At 46.0% G+C, this 24,089-nt stretch overlaps 1 protein-coding gene across 5 annotated transcripts in view; it reads left to right on the forward strand.

The window, feature by feature from the left end:
• The window catches only part of FARS2 (phenylalanyl-tRNA synthetase 2, mitochondrial), a 483,127-nt gene that overhangs the window by 257,810 nt on the left and 201,228 nt on the right, over positions 1-24,089 (forward strand). For all 5 annotated transcript variants that reach the window (XM_062184260.1, XM_062184275.1, XM_062184252.1 and 2 more), the window contains one exon: positions 23,451-23,611. In XM_062184260.1, coding sequence (XP_062040244.1) covers positions 23,451-23,611 — 161 coding nt within the window. The remainder of the gene's footprint in view (positions 1-23,450; positions 23,612-24,089) is intronic.

The following is a 24,089-nucleotide window of genomic DNA, read 5'->3' on the forward strand; positions in this document are numbered from 1 at the left end:
TGCAGCCAGCTGTGTGTGTACACATTTCATTAGGGAGTGAATGGACGGGCCCCTCTCTGACTGTGTCAGGACAAGATCCATGTGTGTTCAGGTGGTGGTGTGAGCTGCACACACCCAAGAGGCTCGGGCCCTGGAGAGTTCCAGGGTGACATTGGCTGCAGGGCCTGCAATCAACCCCTGATTACCTTGTTTTACAGGATGTGCCCTCCAGCAGCACACACTCTGTTAGCGAAGTGAGAACGTGAGTGTCTGTGAGAGGCACAGAAACCAGCAGGCTGAGGTTGAAAGTAAGGAGAAAAAAGGTTCCGACGGCTCGCCTATCACGTTCTGGTGACTTAGCCTTGAGATGTGTGGGAGTGGATTACTTTTGCAGAAATGTTGTGTATTGATAATTCACTGGCTTCAGCCCAGCAGTTCTAGAGGCCACTGGGCTAACGTGAAAGGCTGCCTTTCCTGTTGCTCGTAGGTAGTTGTTCAAACAGATGGCCTAGCAGGAAAGACTACAAATACACAACTCAATACATTTGAGACTACTGGAGCTAACCGAGGGTGGAAACAGCCATCTTTACGAGGTACTTATATTGATTTGTTTTCTTTTTGGAAAGGTCAGAAAATATTTCTATAGCAGTAAAACAACACAATTAATACCTATCCAATAACCTTCCATGATAATATTATCCAGCGTTTCCCGTATTGACCAGTGAGATTGATGCTCCCGGGTAGCGCCTGCTACACAGAAGCTGGACGTTGGAGAAGGGAGTTCTCTGCTACTGGAGTAGCGGCAAGAGTGTCTCATTTGCAAACTAACATGCAGTTTGATTTTCTTGTTTGTTTTTAAATGTCATCTCTTAATTATTTTTGGATAATGATGAAGAGAGATGCAATTTGGTTATGAGAATAAATCTTAAAAAGCCCAGTGTCTCCCTCATCTACTGCTTAAAACAACTCCCACTGGTAATGAATGTTTTCATTAATTGTCATTATTTGTGAATTATGGAATTACAAAAGCTGACATTTCTTCTGTCATTCATGTATTAAAGTGACAGTGGCATTACTTACCCTGTCAAGTTCTGGTTAAAAGATAGTATAACAGTGTGACACTACTAACTTTTATTTTGGAAAGAACTTTTTCTAATGTGATAGGAAAGCAAGTAATTATTCTTGTACTGGTACCGGAAGGAGACGTGTATGTATCTAACTCAATACTAAAGGCATTTTTTCAATGGGGCAAAATACTTAAGTTTTATCTGTGAGTTTTCATGTTCTCCACTGAGAAAGAAAGCAGGTGGTATTTCAGAGATATGCAGTATTTTGTAATACAAGTAAATGAATCGTACTCAGGCACTGAAGCCTCCCCACCTCCTCTTGCTTCTGGAAAGGCAGGCAGACAGCTCCTGTCTGCGGTTCACTTTCCCATCGCCCACAGACTGCCACAGGTCCAAACATAGAAGCCAAGAACTCACTGTCTACCAGGCGGGTATCAGGAACCCAACTGCTTGGAAACTGGGTGCAGAGCCAGGACTTGAACCCAGGCCCTCTGATGTGGGATGTGGGCGACCCCAATGGCATCGTAACTGCTGTGCCTGGCATCACGTCTTCCTGCAAATCTTGAGCTTTATTCTCATCAGTTACGAAGGGCCTGGCCGAAGTGACTGTCAAGTTGAAGCCAGGCTTATAATCTGTATTTTACTCTAAGTGGAATCCAAACAATAAAGGCCTGATTGTATCTGTCAGAAAGACTGCGTCACAGACCCTACCACTAGGCTCACAATTTCATACAAGTTTGGCACAGGGGACTTACTTCCATTTTATCTCCATTCTTCCTGAAAGACTCAACTTATTTCATGTTTGTGCTTCCATGTGTCTGTGTTTAGTCTCTTGTTGGAAACCCTTTATCTTTTACAATCCTACATCTCATTTAAGACCATGCTCAACTGACCTTTCCACACTGGATCTTAGCCAGAAGGCTGAGCAGTGATCGGCTGACCTTCCCCGGGCTGCCCCCTCCAGCATCCTTTAGAGTGACTCCTTCCTCTGCAGGTGGGTGCAGCCTGATTTCTGTCACTCTGACACTCCACATACACGTTTATCTTCACCTTCACTGCTTTGAAGAGAGACATCTCTGGAAGACGTGCACTGTGGAACTGTGCGTGCTGGGTTCACGTTACTTCCGTTTTATTTGAACGACACAAAAACAGGAACAGACGCAGGGACACAGGCTGTTGGTCTGCTGGTTCCTTCCTCAAGTTCCCACAGCAGCTAGGATTGGTCCAGATTGAAGCCAGGAGCCGGAACTCAACTCGGGTCTTCTGCGTAGATGGCAGAGAGCAAAGTTAGCGGGAAGCTGGCCTTGCAGACAGAGCAGCACCTTGAAGCCGGGCGTCCAGTGTGGACGTGAGCATCCAGGGCTGCAGCCTGACCGCTTCCCCCACGCCCCCAGCTGTGCGTTTGCCCCAGGAAGCTGGTGCAGGTTTCTGTAGGAGTCTGCAGCATGCCGTGCAGGCTTTCAGACAGGGTGAGTGTTGCATGGGGGTGCCCTGAAGCTTGGGGTGAAATCGAACTCCTCAGTGCGCGTTCTTAGGCCATGCTGACCTCCTTGCCACTGCTTTCTCCCAGGGTGATTATGACTGAGATGTTAGGATACTGCTTCTTGGACTTGGAATCAGTGCCCCTTCCTTGCTGACAGCATTGGTGTCTGGTGCCTCTCACTGAAGCCCCTGGGTCTGAGACAGGGGCTGGTCAGTTCCCTTTCTTAAGGAAGTCTGCTCCTAGGCATAGTGGTGTTCACATCCTTCCTGATTCAGGTGGAAGACCCCACCCATTCCACAGTAGTGATCTCTACGTTAACCTGGAGACTTGTACTTTTGAGTTGTCGGATGTATTGAAGAAACAGTTGGAGTAAATCCTCCACCTGGCTGTTTCTAACAGTCATCAGCCTTATCCTGATAGGAGTGGTGTCACGCTTCTTTATCAGTAGTACCAGGGCGGTATAATCTTCCTAAACTTTTGGGATGAATCTCTGTGGCAGTGTTTGTTTTTCCCAGAATCCCCTGTATGGTTCCTGATTTGCTTTCTCTTGGGTTTATAACCTCGGTGGCATCCTTACTTCTCTGCCTAGTGTCTCCAGGCCTGACCCGTGGCCTGCACATCCCTTATTAGTGAATGACAGTTTGACTTTAGAGATAGCAACCTGAGACCTGGATAAAGCTGACAATCTGTGTCTCCCCAGCAGGGCCCATCTTCCAGATAGAGTTATGTGTCTCGGTCCCTCTTCTGTGGTATCAGGTGTTATGAATCTGGCAGCAAGAAGCAGGAACCACAGGGAACAGTGGTTTAAGATACACAGATTTTCATCACTCAGAGTTTGCAGGGGTGGTTGTGGGGAGCCCAGGCCTTCTGCACCCTCCCACTCCCCTCTCCTCTGGCACACTGGCTTCCAGCTACCAGCTTTTTGCCTCTTGGTACACATTGGCTACTGCTGCTCCAGCCGTCATATTTTCCAGTGATTGCATCTAGTATGGGAAGGGTGGAGGGAGGAATTCCAAAGGTCCTGTTCTCTAAGACGAAACTCTCACTCACCTCTCTGGACCATGTCCTGCCCTAGAGCAGTCACTGGAAGATGGTGGCCCAGCCCTTGGAGGCTGGTATTCACTATCCAAACTGTCAAAGGAGTTGTGGTTGCTGGGAAGGCAGCCAACGCTGTGTGTCACGTGCAGATTACAGCCCACGGGAGCAGGAGGATGAGCATCCCTAAGGTACAGGACCTTCAGGGAAGCTGGCGCATCTCTGAGGAGGATTCTCACCAGACGAGGCCTTTAGGAATTATGTCATGCACCATGTCTCTTTCCTTAAACTACAGAAACCCCAAGTCTAGGATCCGGGAATGAAAGGGGGTGGTCCGAAGTGAGCTTCCTAAGATGCTTGTCAAGATGTTTTGTTTGTTTTGTTTGTTTTAACTCTAAGTTTGTTGGAATGCAGTCTAGGTCAGATTGTGTTAAGGAACACTGTTTTCATGGCCTGTAGAATTTAATCCACAGCCTGCTCCACACAATGGAAAACTTCTTTGGAAAGAGAGGCCTGACTTTAGATTGTGTAAAGGACTTACTGACAAAAGTGTACCAGACCGAGGATATATACAAGTGGAGAAAATTTTCAGGCCCTGGATCAATCTTTGGGCACAGCTGGGAAGTCAGTCATCCAACGGCAGTCTCTGAGGACGCAGTTCAAGAATTGTAGCTAGACTGTTAGGGCGCGGTTTCTGTGTGCATGGTAGGAAGAGAAGACATGAGAACTGTCGGAGCTGTGCGGTCTTTTAGGTCTGCCTCTGGGTATGCAGTGCCCCTCTAGATGACTGTGGTGCGTCCATTCCTGTGTGTCTGTTATCATAACCGTTCTTCCAGGAAGTGGAAGCGTCCGTCCAAAGCTGGTGCCGAATCCCAGCCCAGTCAGTTCATCCAGTAGATCTGTTCTCTTATAGTCAAATTCAATGTGAAAGGCATTTTTGGAGTGATGGAACTCAACATTTAGAAGAAAGATCTATTGATATATTTGAGAACCTACTTATTTAAGCCATTTTACTGGCTTTTGTGGAATAATAATAGCCAATTGGGAAATCCACCAGTAGAAAGTAGAAAGTGCAGAGAGTTTGCTGATGTTTAAAGTAACTTGAGTGTTGCCCCTCTGAGTTAATGTCTCAGCGTGGATCTGGGGGAACACTCAGTGGATGAACTTGAAGTCAAAACATGCAGATTTGAGTCCCAGCGCTTCTTCACCGTAGATGACACCAGTCTGACATCCCTTAAAGTCTCCTTTTACAGATCAACATCACGGTAACATAGGTGAAGTGCTCTGTGAGGGGGGAGGTTCCATGAAATGCGATTGGGAATTTCTCAGACGCCTCCATGTGTGTTCATTAAATCAAAGAAGTCCTATCAATCAGCCTCTGTTGACAAGGAAAGAAAATATATTTACTACAGGAATTGCGTCTTCAGGAAGTAACGGTTTAACCTTTCCACTTGACCTTTGACTTGGTAACAGAGCAGTCCAGGAGAAACCACGGGAGGCAGAGGCTGCCTCCATCTCCACAGTGGAGTCCTGGGGAAGAAGGATGCAAGAGCAGAGTACTGAGGGCAGAGCGTGGTCCTGGGCCTCTCGGAGCTTGTGGCCTCCTGCCGCTGTCACCGTGGGCAGTGGTGACACTAGGGATGCGTGAATGAGAGTGTCTTCTCATAGATGACACTGCAACACCACCACTGTCAGAGCATCACGTAAGCTGATAGGCAAAATCTCCATCAATTTAAATGATGTAAGGAAGCTACTAAGCAGAAAATCTTGAAACCGTACCTTCCATGCCATTCTGTATTTCTTTGCAAATATCTACTGAGCACTCATTACGTGGCAAACACTGCTCTAGCCACTCCAGAGGAATCCATGATTAAAACTAGCAAAGATGCTACCCTCAGGAATTACAGGCTAGCACGGGAATCTGACAACAAACACAGGAAAGCAACCGTGAAAGTTGTAGTGTGTTAGAAAAGGAAAGTATTTTCTGAAGAAAAGAGAGCAGGGGAACAGGGTTAGGAATGTAGGTTGATGTGAATGCTGACTTTTATTCTTCATAAAGATTTCTTTATTTGAAAGGCAAAGCGTCAGAGAGAGAAGGTGGGGAGAGAACGAGATCTGCCATCTACTGATTCACTCCTCATATGCCCACAAGGCCAGGGCTGGGTCAGGCCCAAGCCAGGAGCCAGGAGCCAGGAGCTCCATCCAGGTTTCCCATCTGGGTGGCAGGGATCCAAGCACGTGGGCCATCTTCTGCTGCCTTCCCAGACGTGTTAGGAAACTGGATTGGAAGTGGAGCAGCCGGCACCTGAGCCAGCGCTCAGACATGGGATGCCGGCCATGCGTGCAGCGGTTTAACTGGCTCTGCCACAACACCGGCCCCTGTACAGTTTTAAAGTAAACTACAAAGAGGCCTGGCTGAGTAGGGGCAGCTGAAGAGCCCTGAAGCCCATGGAAGAAAGGCTGTTTGTTCCCCGCTGATTTTCTCTCCCAGCGAAGGGTACGGGGTAAGCAAACCTGCCTGTCTCCCTCGGGTCAGGTGGCCTGAAGGGAGATTCCTTTTGGTATGCTGTTAAATACATGACAGAGTCATTTTGTAGTAGTTTGTATTTCACTGAGGGTTTGTTTAGAGTCGAATGTAGGTCGCTGTTTCTAGACTGAGCCAAACCACAGGCTGTAAAAGCTGCGCTACTGCTGTTCTTTCATTGCGCTGGAGAGGGAGCCGAGGCCCACTGGAGGAGCTGGCTGTCCAACGGCCCCGTGTGTAGATCTCAGTGTTCTGGGGAGACACAGGTGTGTGCTAAGGCACCGTGTGCTTTGTAGACAGTGAAGGGCACGTAGAGGAATTTTCTTCGAGTTCCGTGAGTGTTTAGGCCCTCTGATTTATTCTGTGATAAAACGTTATATGAAGTTCGCCATTCAGTGGCATTAATCACACCCACAGTGTTGTGCAACCACCAACATTATTTACACACATTTTCATCCCCTCAAACCAAAGCTCTGTACCCATTAGCCAGGAGTTCCCCGTTCCTCTCTCCCCAGCCTCTAGTCACCTTCAGTCTACTTGCTGTCTTCGGGAATCTGCCTGTGTTAGATATCTTGTACGTATGGAATCGTACATCTCGTGCCTGAATTCCTTTGCTGTGCGTTTTCCAGGGTTCCTCTGTGCAGCAGCATGGATCCAACCTTCACTCCTTCCTAGGGCCGAGCAATACCGTGTTGCATGCACACAGCACCTTATTTACAAACCACTCACTTGGGTTCTTTCCACCTTTTGGTTATTGTGAGCGGTGCTGCGGTGAACATTGGTGTGCAGTTGTGCGTCTCTATGTTCAGATGGTGTATGTGTGCACGCACAATTACTGGATCTTATGGCTGTTTCACACTTAGCTGTTTGAAGGAATTGCCAGAATTGTCCACTGGGAATAAACCATTTTACATTCCCCACCGCAGTGCACAAAGTTTCAACTTCTCCACCTCTTCACCATGCTACATGGTGGTGGTGGTGGTGGTATTGTGATCATCAAAGCCATCTTGGTAAATGAAATCCCATTGTGGTTTTAATTTGCATTTCCCTAGTGATTCATGATGTTCAACATCTTTTCAAGTGTTTTTTGGCTGTTTGTATAAATTCTTTGGAGAAATGTCTACTCAAGTTTTTTGTCCATGTATAAATTAGGTTGTCAGTTTATCATTGAGTTAGAGGAGTTCGTGTGTCTTGGATCGCAACCCCTGTCATTTATGTGATTTTCAGATCTTTTCCACTCTGGGTTTCTGTTCTCTCTCTTGATATTATCTTTTGATATAAAATTTTTTTAAAATTTTGATGAAATTCAATTCATTTACTTTTTTCTTCAGTCCATTGTGCCTTTGATGTTATGTGAAGATTGTCCCTATGTTTTCTTCTAACACTTTGATAGTTTTAGCTCTTAAATTTGGATCTTTGATCCAGTTTCAGTTCATGTTTGTGCAGGGTATAAATAGAGGTCCAACTTAACTCATTTTGTATGGCATTCCTAGAGCCATTTCTTGGAGAGAATATTCTTTCTTTGTGGAATCGTCTTGGCACCATTCATTGTGATGTGAGGATTCATTTCTAGGCTGTCAGTTCTATGCATTGTTCCATGAATCTTTCTTTATACTAGTACTGTGCTATTTATTTAAAGATTTTTATTATTTCTTTGAAATTCACAGTTATAGGGAGAGAGGGAGAGAGAGAAAGAGAGAGACAGAAAATCTTCCATCCACTGGTTCATTCCCCAGATGGACACAGTGGCCAGGGCTGGACCTGACTGAAGCCAAGAGCCAGGAGCTCCATCCAGGTCTCCCACACGGTTGGCGGGGGCCCAAACACTTGGGCCATCTTCTGCTGTTTCTCCCAGGCCATTAACAGGGAGCTGGATCAGAAACGGAGCAGCCAAAATTCAAATTGGCACCCATTTGGGTTACTAGTGGTGTCAACAGATGGTGGCTTTACTCACCTTGACACAACGCTGGTCCCAACCATACTATTTTAATATTCTGTCTTTGTAGTAAGTTTGAAATTGGTGGCCGGCACCGCTGCTCACTAGGCTAATCCTCCGCCTTGCGGCGCCGGCACACTGGGTTCTAGTCCCAGTCGGGGCACCAGATTCTGTCCCGGTTGCCCCTCTTCCAGGCCAGCTCTCTGCTGTGGCCAGGGAGTGCAGTGGAGGATGGCCCAAGTTCTTGGGCCCTGCACCCCATGGGAGACCTGCCATCGGATCAGCGCGGTGCGCCGGCCGCAGCGCGCCAACCGCGGCGGCCATTGGAGGGTGAACCAACTGCAAAGGAAGACCTTTCTCTCTGTCTCTGTCTCTGTCTCTCTCTCTCTCTCTCTCTCTCACTGTCCACTCTGCCTGTCAAAAATTAAAAAAAAAAAAAAAGAAAGAAAGAGAAAGAAATTGGCAAGTGTGAGTAACTCAATGTTGTTTTCCATTTTCTATATTTGGTGTCTGTTGAAGTCTCATATAAATTTTATGATGGGCTTTTCTGTTTCTCTAGACATGCCGTATTTTATTTATTTATTTATTTATTTATTTTTATTTTTTTTATTTTTTTGACAGGCAGAGTGGACAGAGAGAGAGAGAGAGAGACAGAGAGAAAGGTCTTCCTTTTGCCGTTGGTTCACCCTCCAATGGCCGCCGCGGTTGGCGCGCTGCGGCCGGCGCACCGTGCTGATCCGATGGCAGGTCTCCCATGGGGTGCAGGGCCCAAGAACTTGGGCCATCCTCCACTGCACTCCCTGGCCACAGCAGAGAGCTGGCCTGGAAGAGGGGCAACCGGGACTAGAACCCGGTGTGCCGGCGCCGCAAGGCGGAGGATTAGCCTACTGAGCCGCGGCGCCGGCCGACATGCCGTATTTTAATAGGGATTCCATTGAATCTAAATATTGCTTTGAGTAGCATCATCATCTTACATTAAATTTTCCATGCATGAACACAGGGTGTCTTTCCACTTATTAGTATTTTTATTTCTTCCAGTAATAATTTATAGTTTTCAGTAGACAAGTCTTTTAGCTTCTTGTTTGCATTTATTCCTAACTAGTTTATTCTTTTTTGAACTTTCTATACATTGAATTGTTTTATTAATTTCTTTTTCACCTTGTTCATTGGCAGCATATAGAAATTCAGCTGATTTTCATGTTGGTTTTGTATTGTACAAGTTCACTGAATTTATAAGTCCGTTTTTTTTTTCCCAGTGACTCATTAGAGTGCTCTCTCTCTATAAAATCATATAATCTGCAAAGACAGACAGTGTTACTCCTTCATTTCCAATTTGGATTTTTTTTTCTGTCCTAATTTCTTTACTGACGGATCAGTACTGTGTTGAATAGAAACAGTAATGATAATCATCTCATAATTTTTCTCCTGACCTTAGGCAAAAAGCGTTCAGCTTTTCACCATGGAGTCTGATGATAGCTGGGGGTTTTCATATCTTTGCCATGTTGAGAAGGTTCCCTGTGTTCCTAGTTTATTGAGTATTTTTATCATGAAAGACTACTAAGTTTTGTCAAATGCTTTTACTGAGTCAACTGAGATGCTTATGTGGTTTTTAAAATTCTATTATTGTGATACATCACTCTGATTGATTTCCATATTTTGAACCACCCTTACTTGTCTTCCTGGGATAATCCCATTTGATCATGGTGTGTAATCCTTTTACTATGCTGCTGAATTGGGTTTGTGGATAATTTGCTGAGGATTTTTGCATCTGTAATGGGGCTTCAAGGCGTTCTTGGAAAATGGAATTAAAAGATAAGTTTATTTTGTAAAAAAAAAAATTCAGAATCCGTGCATAGTTTTTTTTTTTTTTCATAATATACATTTTCCATAAAGTTTTTGAAAACCCCTTGTATGTTTATAAGGGCTGTTGGTCTGTGGTTTTCTTGCAGTGCTAACTTTCATTTTAATTTACCTTTTTCATTCTCATAACCTCTGACAAACTAGGTATTTCTGCCTGGGGTTGCCTTTCTTGTTTATAAATGAGCCAACAACAGACTCTGCTGCTTATTTCTATAGTGAGAGTTAACAAGACAGAACTAGGTAAGGAGATCAAGAAAGGGGAACGGTCATGTTGATACTGTAGCACTTTTAATTCTCATTCTTGGTTCCATGTACAGCAAAAGTCAAATATTATATTTCATCCTTGAAAAACTTGTATGTTTGGGCTTCTATGTGTAGTCTGGTTTAAGTTATATTCTGAAGCAAGAACTTTACTCAGTATCCAAATAAAAATTTTTAGATTTATATGTTTATCATTTGAAAGGCAGAATGACAGAGAGAGGGGCACCCCCCCCCCCCCACACACACACACAGAGAAATCTTCCATCTGCTCATTCACTCCTCAAATGGCTGCAATGGCCAAGTCTGGGCCAGGCTGAAGCCAGGAGCCTGGAACTCCGTCTAGGTCTTCCATGTGTGTGGCAGGGGTGCGAAGACTTGGGTCATCTTGTACTGCTTTCCCCAGGACATTAAAAGACAGCTGGATGGAAACGGAGTAACTGGACTCCAGCTGGTGTTCATAGGGGATGCCAGCATTGCAGGCTGCGGCCTAACCTGCTGGCCTTCGGGGAGTTTTAACAGTGCAGACACTCCAGTCCCTGGTGGCGTTCGTCAGCATTCCTCATTGCTCTCTGTCCCGTGTGTTCTGTTGGATTGAAGATGTGCCTCTCAGTCACTTCTGTACTCTGGTGTCTCTAGTTCGCCGGGACCCTCCAGTGTTAGAATGGGGGCGGGGGGGGGGGAATAAATAGTGCCTTAACACCCTGTCAGCCCTTGAGTACCTAGCAACAAATTACAGCTGAGGAGTGCCAATGGCCTGAAAATTCTACCTGCCCTAGCTGACAGTATCTTTAGTGTCTATTTATTTAGGTCTCACTTTCTTCCATAAAGAATTTGCAGAGCCTTGTAAAAGTCCATACAAGAGGGTAAAATGAGAGTCAACATAATCAGGGCCAAGAGGAAATGAGGCTGAAGAGATCAAGGAGGGAAGGCGTCGCGCAGAGAAACCCACCCTGAATACTTGTGTCGTCGCAAAGGGGACCTGCGGGTCTGGTGCTGAGCCTCCACGGGGGCCAGAGTGAAAAGCCAGTCATGATCAATCAGGTAACGCACAGCGCCGCTGCGGTTAAAGACGGGCCAGCTGTTCAGGAGGAAGGCTTTTCTGTTCTCAGGACCCAGAGGCATTTTCCTGGACCAGAGATCAAGTGTTTCCGGAAGCCTCCTAAAGAAGACTGTGATGTAGTGACCGGCCCCTTCATAGGAGTTCCCAGTGTTGTCTTATCAATATCAAGGGCAAAGTGGCACAGCGGGTTAAGCCACTGCCTGCGAAGCCAGCACCCCATATCAGAGTGCTGGTTTAAGTTCTAACTGCTCTGTTTCTGATCCACTCCCTGCTTTTGTGCCTGGGAAAGCAGTGGAAGATGGCCCAAGTACCTGAGCCCCTGCCACTCAACTTAGCGACCTGGATGGAGTTCCCGGCTCCTCCTGGCTTCTGCCTGGTCTAGCCCTGGCTGTTGAAGCCATCTAGGGAGTGAACCAGCAGATGCAAGATCTCTCTCTGCATGTCCCTCCCCTCTCTCTCTGTAACTCTGCCTTTTAAGTAAATAAATCTTTTTAAAAAATCATATGCCAGTGGAACCACATAGGGTTGCAATTCAGAAGAAGCAAACCTAGATGGGACTACCACCAAGTGTTCTAAGGGTGAACTCTTGTACAGCTCAGCAAATGGTCACCATATCCTCTTTTGACAACCCTCCTTGACAATTGAGTGTCACAAGATCAAATGATTGTGAGAATCAAAGGTTGTGGGGTGTAGCAGGCTGTTCTGCTGAATGTCTATTCCGTAAGCCTGGACACGCAGGTGGCTGGGACTTCAGGCCTCGGCAGGGTAGCGCTGGGCCCTCTCAGCTGGAGCCAGGGTCCTGTCTTCAGAAGAGTCTCGGCTTGTCGCTGTTGACAGCCAGGTGGAACTGAGGCCTCTGGATCACGCGTATCCACAGCACAGCCGTCAGCACCGTGGTGTCGTCCTGCCAGTCACCCACGTGGGCCACTGAGCATTCCCCAGCAGTGTAGCTCTCTGGCGAGCCTTTTAAGGAAAGTAATGGGAGATTGTACGTTTGGGTCACCGACTGGCTTGATCTGTTGAATGGAATTGTTGGATAATAGCTGATTTTAGAATAACTGATGTGAATCTGTTCTCTGTGGCCATGATTTAATGGCAGGACAAACTGTACTGTGGCCATTCTGAATGCCAAAACTGGTACCCTGCCGCCAGCATTATTCCCAGAGTGCACCTCACCTCCTTACCCAGGATGGCCTTTTGCAGGTGCAGATGAGGTTTCCAGTTGATGCTGCTTCCTTTGCTCATTCCTTTTTTTTTTTTTTTTAAGATTTATTTATTTATTTGAAAGCCAGAGTTAGAGAGAGAGAGAGAGAGAGAGAAAGAGAGAATCTTCCATCCGCTGGTTCACTCCCCAAATGGCTGCAACAGCCGGAGCTGGGCCAATCCAAAGCCAGGAGCCAGGAGCTTCTTCTGGGTCTCCCACGTGGGTGCAGGGGCCCAAGCACTTGGACCATCTTCCACTGCTTTCCCAGGCCATAGCAGAGAGCTGGATCGGAAGTGGAGCAGCCGGGACTAGAATTGGAGCTCATGTGGGACGCCAGCACTGCTGGCATTGGCTTTACTCACTGTGCCACAGTGCCAGCCCCCTCTGCTCACTCTTAACCTGTCCCAGCTGAGACATGCTGTGGCCGTCTCAGTGGAAGGCACATGGTTCCTGCTTCCCCGACTCACGTTTCTCCTGAGCGTGTGTGTGTGTCTGGCTCCCCAGGGTCTCGTGTGTATCCCAGCGGCCTGGCTCATCCATGAGAAGGTAGGAAGTGGAGAACGACACTGTTTTTCCTTTTCTCCAATCCTTTGGTTTTGGACTCTTACCTTTATGTATCCACTCTGACAAATATCCTTGTCCATAGATTTTTTTTTTTTTTAAATTTAATTTGCAAGAAAGAAGGAGAGGGAGGGAGAAAATCTTCCATCCCCTGGTTCACTCCCACATTACTGGAATGGCCAGCACTGGGCCGGGCTGAAGCCAGGAGCCAGGAGCCAGGAGCTTCTTCCAGGTCTCCCGTGTGGGTGCAGGGGCCCAAGCACTTGGGTCATCTTCCATTGCTTTCCCAGACGATTAGCATGGAGCTGGTTCCAAAGTGGAGCCATCGGGATGCTAACTGATGCCTGTAGGGAATGCTGGCTTTGCAGGCGGCAGCTTTACCCACTGTGCCGGCCCGCAGAGTCTCAGCTTTCACTGACCTTTATTCCCTCCCATTTTGTTACTCAGCATTTTGTGATGGTGTCCACCTGCTGTCTGTGAAGCTGGTATTAGGTATCCAGCGAGCACTGGACCGAGCGTTCATCTTCTCTGTGCCTGCCCTATGGCGTTCCCAACCCCTGACCACTCACGTTGTGGGAACTCGACTCTTCAGGACTCTGCCTGTTTTCATTTCCCACGTGCGCCACGCCCCCCAGAGACCTCCTGGGTCCCCACGGTGGTGGTCTTTAGCTCTGTGCTGTGAGGTGACTCTCAGAGTGCACCAATGGGAAATACTCGTTCTCCTCAGTAGTACAGGCTATGGCCACAGCCGTGCACCGAGAGACGTGCGGGACTGTTTTCTGGGGACTCTTAAATTAAAATGAGAGAGGGGCCCATGCATGCGATAGTTGCTAGTAGAAGTGCATCAGAGGCAAAGGGGAAGACAAATTCAATTCATCTCTGAGGATCAGAGGCAGAATCCCACAATAAGAATACTTTAGTCTATCCTATAAGGGTAAGAGCAGCAAACTTTAGGAAGCTGGGTGAACGTAAGTCAATACAAACCACAGTGAGGTTCCTCTTCACCCCAGTTAGAATGGCTGTCATCTGAAAATTAAAAAAAAAAAAAATGTTGGTGAGGATGTGGAGAAAAAGGTACCTAACACTGGTGGTAGGAAAGTAAACTAGTACAACCATTATGGAACACAGTATGGCAGTTCTTCAGAAATGTGAACATAGATCTACCATATGACCCAGCCATCTCACTCCTGGGAATTTACCCAAAGGAAATGAAATCAGCATATGAAAGAATTGTTTGTACCTCCATGTTTATGGCAACTCAGCTCACAACCTTGATGTCCATCACCTGATGACTAGATAAAGAAAATGTGTTATATATACGCTAAGGAATACTACTCACCCTTTAAAAAGAATGAAATCCTGTCTCTTGCAACAAAACGGATGTAACTGTAGAGCATTATACTTAGTGAAATAAGCCAGTCCCAAAAAAGAAAAATATCATGTTTTCTCTGTTATGTGGTAGTTAACATAGAATTTTAAAAAAACAACCAATGTATAAGAATGAAACTGGCATCTTATGATTTGTTTTTTATAGCCATTGTCTATATTCCTATGGAACAGTGGTCTTTCTACTATTTGCTTTTTTACCATTATGGTTAGTGTTTCATTAAGGAAATTGAAATTATGTTATTGTAAAAATTAAAGAAAAAAGAAGAAAGGAAGGAGAAATGAGGAAGGGATGGAAGTATGGTTATCTTCTCAGAATTTATCAGTGCAGTACATGAAATCTGTTCTCTTTATATCAATAAAAATTTGTACATAAAATAACGTGTCTGTTATATATATATATATATATATATATATATATATATATACACACACACACACACACACACACACAATATGGCCAGAGTGTTGCCTGTAATTTTATAGATAAATATACACATAGTGGTGTGTACTTATGCAGTAACCGTAAGTATGTGCTGTTGAGCCTTGCATGAGAATCAAATAAACCCAAGTCTGAGCAGCGGTGCTTCTGAGGACGGCAGGAGGGACGCACAGACACGTGGAGCAGCAGGGGCTTCGACTCTGCAGTACTTGTCCTGTTTTTAAAAAAGGTATCTAAAACAAAGGAAAAATTCGTTTTTGTTGAAAACTTGCTTGTACATACGTGACGTGTATTGTATCAGTCTATCTTTAATGTTTAAATATTTCATTATAAAGTACATAAAAGCAAAAAACGATATATTGTGAACGCATTACATTTCGAGGAGTGAACAATCTGAGGTAGTGGGGCAAGAGCCAGATCTGAAGAGCTTCTGGATTCTGTGTCTGGGGTTCATATTTTGTTTTCCTGGTCTCATGATTCCCAGCCTATTGTCTACAGATTCCTAGGAGTCTACAGATGAACTCTTACAGTCTGAATGTGTTGCTAGGTACATTGAGTTTTGTGAGTTTTAAAAAGAATTGTAAGCATAGTCGACGTCATGTAAAATCTTTGCTACTCAAAGTGTGGTCCTCAGAGTGGTACTGATCTACAGACTGTTGTCCCAGTTCATGATGAGGTGACCACAAAAGCTGATAGTGAACGTTTAGAACCTCTTAGCAAGTGGTCTTGATATTGTCTGTTATGAATGCAGCTGGAATGAACATCCCTTGGTCCGTCAGTTCACATTTGTTTCCACACATTGGATAAATACCTAGAAATGGTATGGCTATGTTATATGCTCAGAGTGTCTCCTTTGACATCTTGGGTTGGTAATTCTTTGTCCTGTGTGCATTATGTCTCATGCCATCCCTGACCTCTACTCACAAGATGTCAGGACATTCTCACCCCAGTTCTGATGAGCAAATGTGTCTCCATTCATTGCTGACTTCCCCTGGTGGCTAAATGTGCTCGTGGTAGAGAACCCTTGGCTTATTGGAACTACTGCTACTTTCCAAACTGGCCTTTTCATTTTGCATTCTCGTAACTTATGAGTTCCAATTCTGATGTGTTTCCTAATTTTTATTCATTTCAATGTATTTTCTAACTTCCTTTGTGATTACTTATTTGACTCATGGATTATTTAGAAGTTTATTGTCGAATTTCCCAATATTTGGGAGGTTTTTGTAACTGTTGATTTCTTTCTTATGTGTTTCCATTTTGGAGATGGAAATATTTTAAATATTTCATTTTGTTTTGTGCTCAAGAATATGGTCTGTGGTGGCGAGGACCCATGTGTACATGAAAAGAAGGTGAATCCTGTTGCTGAGTGGACTGTTATGTGTGCGCTTTTACATGTGACAACGTTCTCAGCCTGTGCTGGGTTGGCATTTTTTTTTCAAGTTCTTCACTGAAGACCAGTTCATCCGTCCTATCGGTAGCATTCATCTGAATGACTGCATGTCTATTTGTGCTAATGATTGCCTTGTTGCCAGCTGATGGCCAAAGTTGCTAGCATGTGACTCACAGAGGAGGCTTTTTCCACTTCTGGTCTCTTGGCTCCGTGGCTGCTCAAGTTCAGATAGCGTGAATGGGGATCTGTGAGGCACCTGTAAACTTTGCATGTTTAGAAGATGTTAAGTACAAAACAAAAACAAGGACCCCGTGGTAAATCCTGCTGACCGGAGGAGTCATTCAGTGCCCCACACTGCACACACGTGTGCTGGCGGCAGTGTCCACAGTCACGTTTTAGAAGGCAGTCAGTGGTGGACTGTTCAAGAAGACTTCTTGGTGGACTGTTCAAGGGTGACTTCTGGCTGGTTCTTGGAATAGTCCAGGTGAAACATGTTTAAGGCTCAAGCCTGCCATGATAACAGGACTAGAACGAAGAGGTAGTTTTGAGAGAAATTCTGAGATACGGTTCAAAGGTCTGTGCCTGAAATGAGGTCACGTTAGTAAAATTTCACTCCTCTGCTGATGCCATTCGCCAAGATGGAGAAGCAGGAGGGAAGAGCAATGATTGGAAGAGGCAGGGTTGCCTTAGGATGGTTTGGTGTGTTCCCAGGATGCGCAGTGTTGTGAGTAAACTGGGTGACATGGCCTGTGAGCAGATGCCTGGACAGCACAGCGTGTTTGGGGTGGTAGAGTGTGGTGTATTCTTGCTTTAAGCTGTTACCTCCTCGCCTCTCCAAGCTTTGGTCTGCATCCTTGTTATGTCTGGGACGTAAGAACCTGTGGCACACTTCAGTTAGCTTTAGTTTTGCCATATGGGCAGTGTTTGCATGAAAAGCAAAACTCAGATAATTGAGCAAGTGTAACGTTCTGGTTATCTCTTGTCGAATGAGAAACCACTTCTTGGCAGAAGAGACGCTCTTTTATCCTGATTATTACTTTGTTAGAAATGTGGACAGGACACAGTGGGACGGTTTGCCTCTCATCCACAGTGCCCTGAACAACTGGGGTGACTCAGCGCTGGGGCCCAGACCACTGTTGGACCTTCTTCCCTCACACTCCTGCTGACTCGGGCAGGGGGTCGCCGGGACAGTCCATGGAGTGTCAGCTGTGGCTCCTCCACGTTGCTGGGCCTTCCCCAGGCCTGGTGGCTGAGTTCCAAGAGGGAGGGTCCAGCAGGAGCATCTTGAGAAAGGGGATTGGCAGAGCAAGCTCTGCAAGAAAACCAGGAGGTAGCTGTGTGGCTTCTGCCAGCAGCATCTCAATCACACGACATCATTTCCTCCACACGCTATTGGCTGAAATAGGCCCAGCCCACCGAAGTGCAGGGTGAGGTCTCGTAAGGAATTTGCAGGTGTTTTGGGAACTCCCCACAGATTATAACACTATTTTTCCATGCTTGTAGTTGTATTGTCTTTTATAGAAAAGGCCAATACAGGATGGAAGGAGGAGATAGGAATCTATTTTTACTAGTCATAGGATTTTCCTGAAAGCTTGGAATCCGTGTGATAAAAGAGGAAGACTTTACATAACCTCTTAGAAAAAAAAGTAAATAGAAATTACTGTATTTTAGCTAGTTGTGAAAATGTCTGTCATTCTGGTTTTTCTTGTCACCCTTTGTATTTAAAGGTAAATGATACAGTCTCTGACCTGTGTGCCCTATTTTCTCAATCGTCTTCTACTCACCCCCAAATTTAAAAAACAGGTGACTACTGCTTTTCATTTCTGAAATCTGTCAGAGACTTTTATAATAATACTTCATTATGAATGTAGCAAAATTTGTTTAACCAGTTCCCCAATGACAGACATTTGGTTTGCTTACTGTCTTGTTATTGCAAGTAGTGCTCCAATAAAAAGCCATATGCATTCATAATTCCCTATAAGTAGAATACTTTCTAGGCATTAAAGGGACAGATGGTATATGCATTTGTGATTTTGATAGCTGCTGCTGCATCGTATTCCTTAGGTCAACAGGTTAAAAGCCCATATGTGATCAACGTACGAGAGTGCTTGCCCTCAGCTTTGCTGCCCGCATGTGATTAAATGTTTTTATTTTGGCCAATCTGATAAATAAAGTGTGCTAACTTGTTCACTTTGATCTTGCTTCTTAAGTAAATTTTTCTTTCATTTAAGGACTATTTTTCTTTGTGAATGGCCTCCTATTCTTTGCCCATTTGTAAAATTAAATTGTTGTGCCTTTTGTTACTCTAAGGGGCTCTTTATTACTCTTATTTTTGCTTTAAAGAAAGTGTTTTTTTGAGGGGGGAGGAAGCAAGTGAGGGATGGTGGATGAAGGAAGCAAATAAAAGAATTACTAGACATCAGATGCAATTCCTGAAAGTCAGACACCCTGAATCTGCCGTTTGTTCAGATGTGGGGCTGAAGGTGGTTGGCTTTATCTGATATATTTTGATAATAAAATCTGGAAGACCTAATGATTAAGGAGAAAACCTGAGTTACAGAGCAGCTTTAATATGCCAATCTACCTTTCCTGATGTTATTTTTTTTATAATTTGGAAAAACTCTAGCTGTTAAAGACAATTTCTACAGTTGGTCAAAGGATACAAAATTTTAGTTAGGAGAAATGAATTCAAGAAAATCTATCTCACAACATAGTGATTATAATTAACAGTGATGTAATGGGTACTTGCTATTTGCTTAGAGAGTAAATTTTAAGTGTTCTCACCAGAAAAAAAAATTATAAGCGTGTAAGATCATGGAGTGTATTAATTGGCTCAGTGCAGTCACTGCACTGTGTTCATGTATCAAAACATCGTGAATGACATCAATATATACATAATTTTTGTTTGTCAATTAAAAGCTGTTTTAGAACTGTCACTCATGGTAATTCCTTTTCTCTTTTCATATTTTTAAAAATTTCAGTTGACCATAGTAATTGTACAAATCAATGGGGCATACTGTGACATTTTGATAATGGGCAGAATATGTAATGATCACACCTGATTAATTGCTGTGCCTATCACTTCAAACTTCTCGATTCTTTCTGTAGGGGACATGTGACATTCTTCCTACTAGCTTTTGTAGGATCATTCTGCCTTGGTGAATACTTGAAGGTACCCAAAATTAAAAAGATTTCTTCAAAAGCTCAGCTAAAAGATGTAGCTTGTTCTAAAAATCACTATTTTTGAAAAACATACGGTTAATTGTTGTAAACCAGAGTCACCTTGCTGTGCTATGGAATATTAGGGGTCATTCCTCCCATCTAGCTCACCCCGTACCTACTCACCACCCTGTAGGGGTCATTCCTCCCACCTAGCTCACCCCGTACCTACTCACCACCCTGTAGGGGTCATTCCTCCCACCTAGCTCACCCCGTACCTACTCACCACTGTAGGGGTCATTCCTCCCACCTAGCTCACCCCGTACCTACTCACCACTGTAGGGGTCATTCCTCTCACCTAGCTCACCCCGTACCTACTCACCACTGTAGGGGTCATTCCTCCCACCTAGCTCACCCCGTACCTACTCACCACTGTAGGGGTCATTCCTCCCACCTAGCTCACCCCGTACCTACTCACCATTGTAGGGGTCATTCCTCCCACCTAGCTCACCCCGTACCTACTCACCACCCTGTAGGGGTCATTCCTCCCACCTAGCTCACCCCGTACCTACTCACCACTGTAGGGGTCACTGCTCCCACCTAGCTCACCCCGTACCTACTCACCACTGTAGGGGTCACTCCTCCCACCTAGCTCACCCGTACCTACTCACCACTGTAGGGGTCACTCCTCCCACCTAGCTCACCCCGTACCTACTCACCACTGTAGGGGTCACTGCTCCCACCTAGCTCACCCCGTACCTACTCACCACTGTAGGGGTCACTCCTCCCACCTAGCTCACCCCATACCTACTCACCACTGTAGGGGTCACTCCTCCCACCTAGCTCACCCCGTACCTACTCACCATTGTAGGGGTCATTCCTCCCACCTAGCTCACCCCGTACCTACTCACCACCCTGTAGGGGTCATTCCTCCCACCTAGCTCACCCCGTACCTACTCACCACTGTAGGGGTCATTCCTCCCACCTAGCTCACCCTGTACCTACTCACCACCCTGTAGGGGTCACTCCTCCCACCTAGCTCACCCCGTACCTACTCACCACTGTAGGGGTCATTCCTCCCACCTAGCTCACCCCGTACCTACTCACCACTGTAGGGGTCATTCCTCCCACCTAGCTCACCCCGTACCTACTCACCACTGTAGGGGTCATTCCTCCCACCTAGCTCACCCTGTACCTACCCACCACCCTGTCTCCATGTTCCCACACCCTCCCTTCCTTCCAGCCTCTACTACCCACTGTGAATCTTCAAATTCCTATTTTGTTCTTATCTGTTAATTTTGCAACCATCACTTGTGCCTATATTAAGGAGTAATATTATAGGAGATATTTATTTTATCATTGATATTTTTATGTTTAGTAATCATTTATTTCTATAATTATTTTACTGATTGTATTAAAATATATAGTTTGAATGATTCCTTGATTTTGGACACCCAGGTCATTTCCATGTTTTTGTTGTCAGTAATACTGCTCTGAAAATTTTCCTTCATTTATATATTTGCCTTACTGAATCATTTTCTTAGAATAAGTTCTTGACAGAAACTGTAAGGACACAGTGTATGAGTATTTTCAGAGATTTTGTTTTTGAAAAGATTTATTTATTTATTTGAAAGGCAGAGATACAGAGGAGTGGGAACGATAGAAGTCTTGCATCTGCTGGTTCACTCTTCACATGGCTACAACCACTGGGGCTGGGCCAGGCTGAGGTGAGGAGCCAGGAACTCCACCCAGGTCTCCCACATGGTTGGCAGGGGCCCAAGCACTTGGGCCGTCCTCCACTGCTTTCCCAGGCACCTCTGCTGTTGCATACAGCAGTCTAATGGGCTGAGCCACAGCGCCAGCACCTCCCTGGATTTCTGTGTGTGTGGACCTGTTGCTTTCCAGATTGTTGTAAAGATTCATAGTGTCACCAAAAATAAGTGAGAATACCAGAGCCACATCTCTTTATTATTTTTTAGGAGATTCTTTCGGTAGATACGAATGGTTTTAGATAAGACAGTGTCTTGGTGTTGTATTAATGCTCGCGTCTGTAGTGAGTCATCTGCCTTCCTTTGAGGTTTTTATGCATCAGTGTGATTTGCTGCAAAACATTCTGCCTCATTTTTTCAGCTGCTGGGCCACTTGCTCAGGAGGTGCCAGCGCCGTGGGAACCCCGTTTGTTCCTGGGGTTGGCTAGCCTGCTTTCCTCGTGCTCGCCGGCACAATTCACTGCTGCCCAAGGACACGCCCGGTCAACCGCTCACTCTCCCTAACCCGCACCCTCCCGGCTACGTAGAAGCCACTCACTTGCTTTTTGCGGTCGCATTTTGAGTAGTTTTTATCCATCACCCGGGAGCAGCTCCTTGTATGAAGCCCTCGCCATGTCCTGGGAGGGCCGGCTGGAGCGGGTCCTCTGCAGGGCCTCAGCGCCCGGCGTCCCCTGTCCGTCTCCAGATTCCACTTCTCAGCCTTCCCCAGGCTGTCCTCCGTCCCTGTGCTACTGAACAGAGAACTTCCCGCCACCTTCCACGTTTTGAACCCTGGTGGCTGGGTTGCTTAATTAGTTAAGCTGAGTGACAAATTACCTCATACTTAGTTAAAGACGCAGGGGTCCAGATTCAGACTGGCAGGGTCCCCCGCTCAAGGCTGCCACAGGTTGAGGTCCAGCTGCCGGGGAGCCGCGTGCTCGGTCCTCCAGGCTGTTGGGCGGATTCATTCCTCACAACTCTAGGAGTGAGGTCCCTGTTTTCCTGTTGGCTGCCAGGCTTCTGTCAGCTCCTCCAGGCTCGCAGGGGTCAGAGCCTCATGGGCCTCGCAACAGCCAGGCCCTTCTTCACAGGCAGCCGGGGCCCTCTGCAGCCAGATGGGGGAGAGTCTAGTCACAGGAGAGCAATGCCATCCTTTCGTGGGTCCCACCACACTTGAAGTAGTAGATGTACCCAGGGCATGGGAACGGGACGTGGGCACCTGAGGCCGTCTCGGCCTGGCCCTGGACCCTCCTCATCCTCCGGTGTCCCGGTGGTGTTCTCTGCGGCCATCAGCCCTCCTCCCTGCAGCGGATTGTGTCTGCTTTCTGACCCTGTCTCACACGCAGAATAAACCCTGTGACTTGATGACATTGACGTGATCCAAACAGGACACTTGGCCTTTGGAGCAAGTGGCGCTGGGTATGCATTCGCCATGGCCTGCCTGCAGTCTGTACGTTCCTGGGGTAGCTCTCCCTGAGAATAAACATCAGTGACATAAGCCAGCATCAAAACAACAAAGATCATATGTTTTCTCTGATTTGTGGTAACTGATATACAGAGCACAAAATAGTAATACATATGAGCAAACTTGACATTTTGAGATTTGATTATTGTTTATAGCCCTTGTCTATAGTAGCAGTGGTTTTTCTACTTCCTACTTGTTGCATTCTCTATCAAGTGGTAGATTATGCTTGTGGTTATAAAGTAAGTTGAAAATATGTCATTATAAAAATTTAAAATAAGCAAAGGGTAGGGTGGAAAATATCATTATGCTCTTAAAACTGTATGTGGGAAATCTGTTCCCTTCATATAAATTTAAAAATCAAAAAGAATGGAAAAGTAAAAAAAAAAAAAAAAGCCTTTTTTTAAAGAACCAGCATCATAATGTTTCAATAAAATGGAAGTTCTAAAGTCCTGACACACTCTTTCCGAATGCTCTTGGTCCCCTCGGTCGTGTCTGGAACAAGTGCCCCTCTCTAATAAGCCACTTAGAGACTGTCTGGTATCTCCCTCCGTATCCTGCACACAGTAGGCTAAATGTTTGAATTACAGTGAGGAAAGACTTCAGAAAAATCTTAGCTCAGAGGCACGAAGCAGGGCTGAAAAGAACCTGGACTTTAATGAGACATGAAAGACATTACTGGGGACAGTGACTCTGGGGTGCTGTACCCCGGGAGATGAGCTGTGTGGGGTTGAAGTGAGAGATTAGGGGTCCCTGCAGCAGCTCGCCAAGGCTTCTCGTAGCGACTCCAGCAATGTTTTCATAGCCATGGGGAAGTATTATGTATCTGTCAGGCCTTTGTGCTCTTTTAAACTAAATGTTTTGTTTTGTTTTGTTTTCTCTTCTAATTGTAGCTGGTGCTCAAGACCGAATAGGTTGGGCTTTTGGCCTAGGGTTAGAGAGACTGGCCATGATCCTGTACGACATCCCGGACATCCGCCTCTTCTGGAGCGAGGATGAACGCTTCCTGAAGCAGTTCCGCCTCCCGGACATCAATCAGAAGGTGAAGTTTCAGGTAGGAGGACGCACAAGGATGAAGAAAGTAATCAAAAGGGCTGTGGGGCCGGCGCTGTGGCTCACTAGGCTAATCCTGCACCTAGCGGCGCCGGCACACCGGGTTCTAGTCCCGGTCGGGGCACCGGATTCTGTCCCGGTTGCCCCTCTTCCAGGCCAGCTCTCTGCTGTGGCCCAGGAGTGCAGTGGAGGATGGCCCAAGTGCCTGGGCCCTGCACCCCATGGGAGACCAGGAGAAGCACCTGGCTCCTGCCATCGGATCAGCGTGGTGCGCCAGCCGCGGCGGCCATTGGAGGGTGAACCAACAGCAAAGGAAGACCTTTCTCTCTGTTTCTCTCTCTCTCACTGTCCACTCTGCCTGTCAAAACAAACAAACAAAAAAAACGGCTGTGGGGCCCTGAGAGGACCATGCACCTGCAAGCTTGAATTTACAACAGTGTGATTTTGGAAAGGAGTTTCAAAGTAGGAGTCCAGAAGCA

Source organism: Lepus europaeus, chromosome 3, assembly GCF_033115175.1.
Source record: "Lepus europaeus isolate LE1 chromosome 3, mLepTim1.pri, whole genome shotgun sequence".
NCBI lineage: Eukaryota > Metazoa > Chordata > Mammalia > Lagomorpha > Leporidae > Lepus > Lepus europaeus.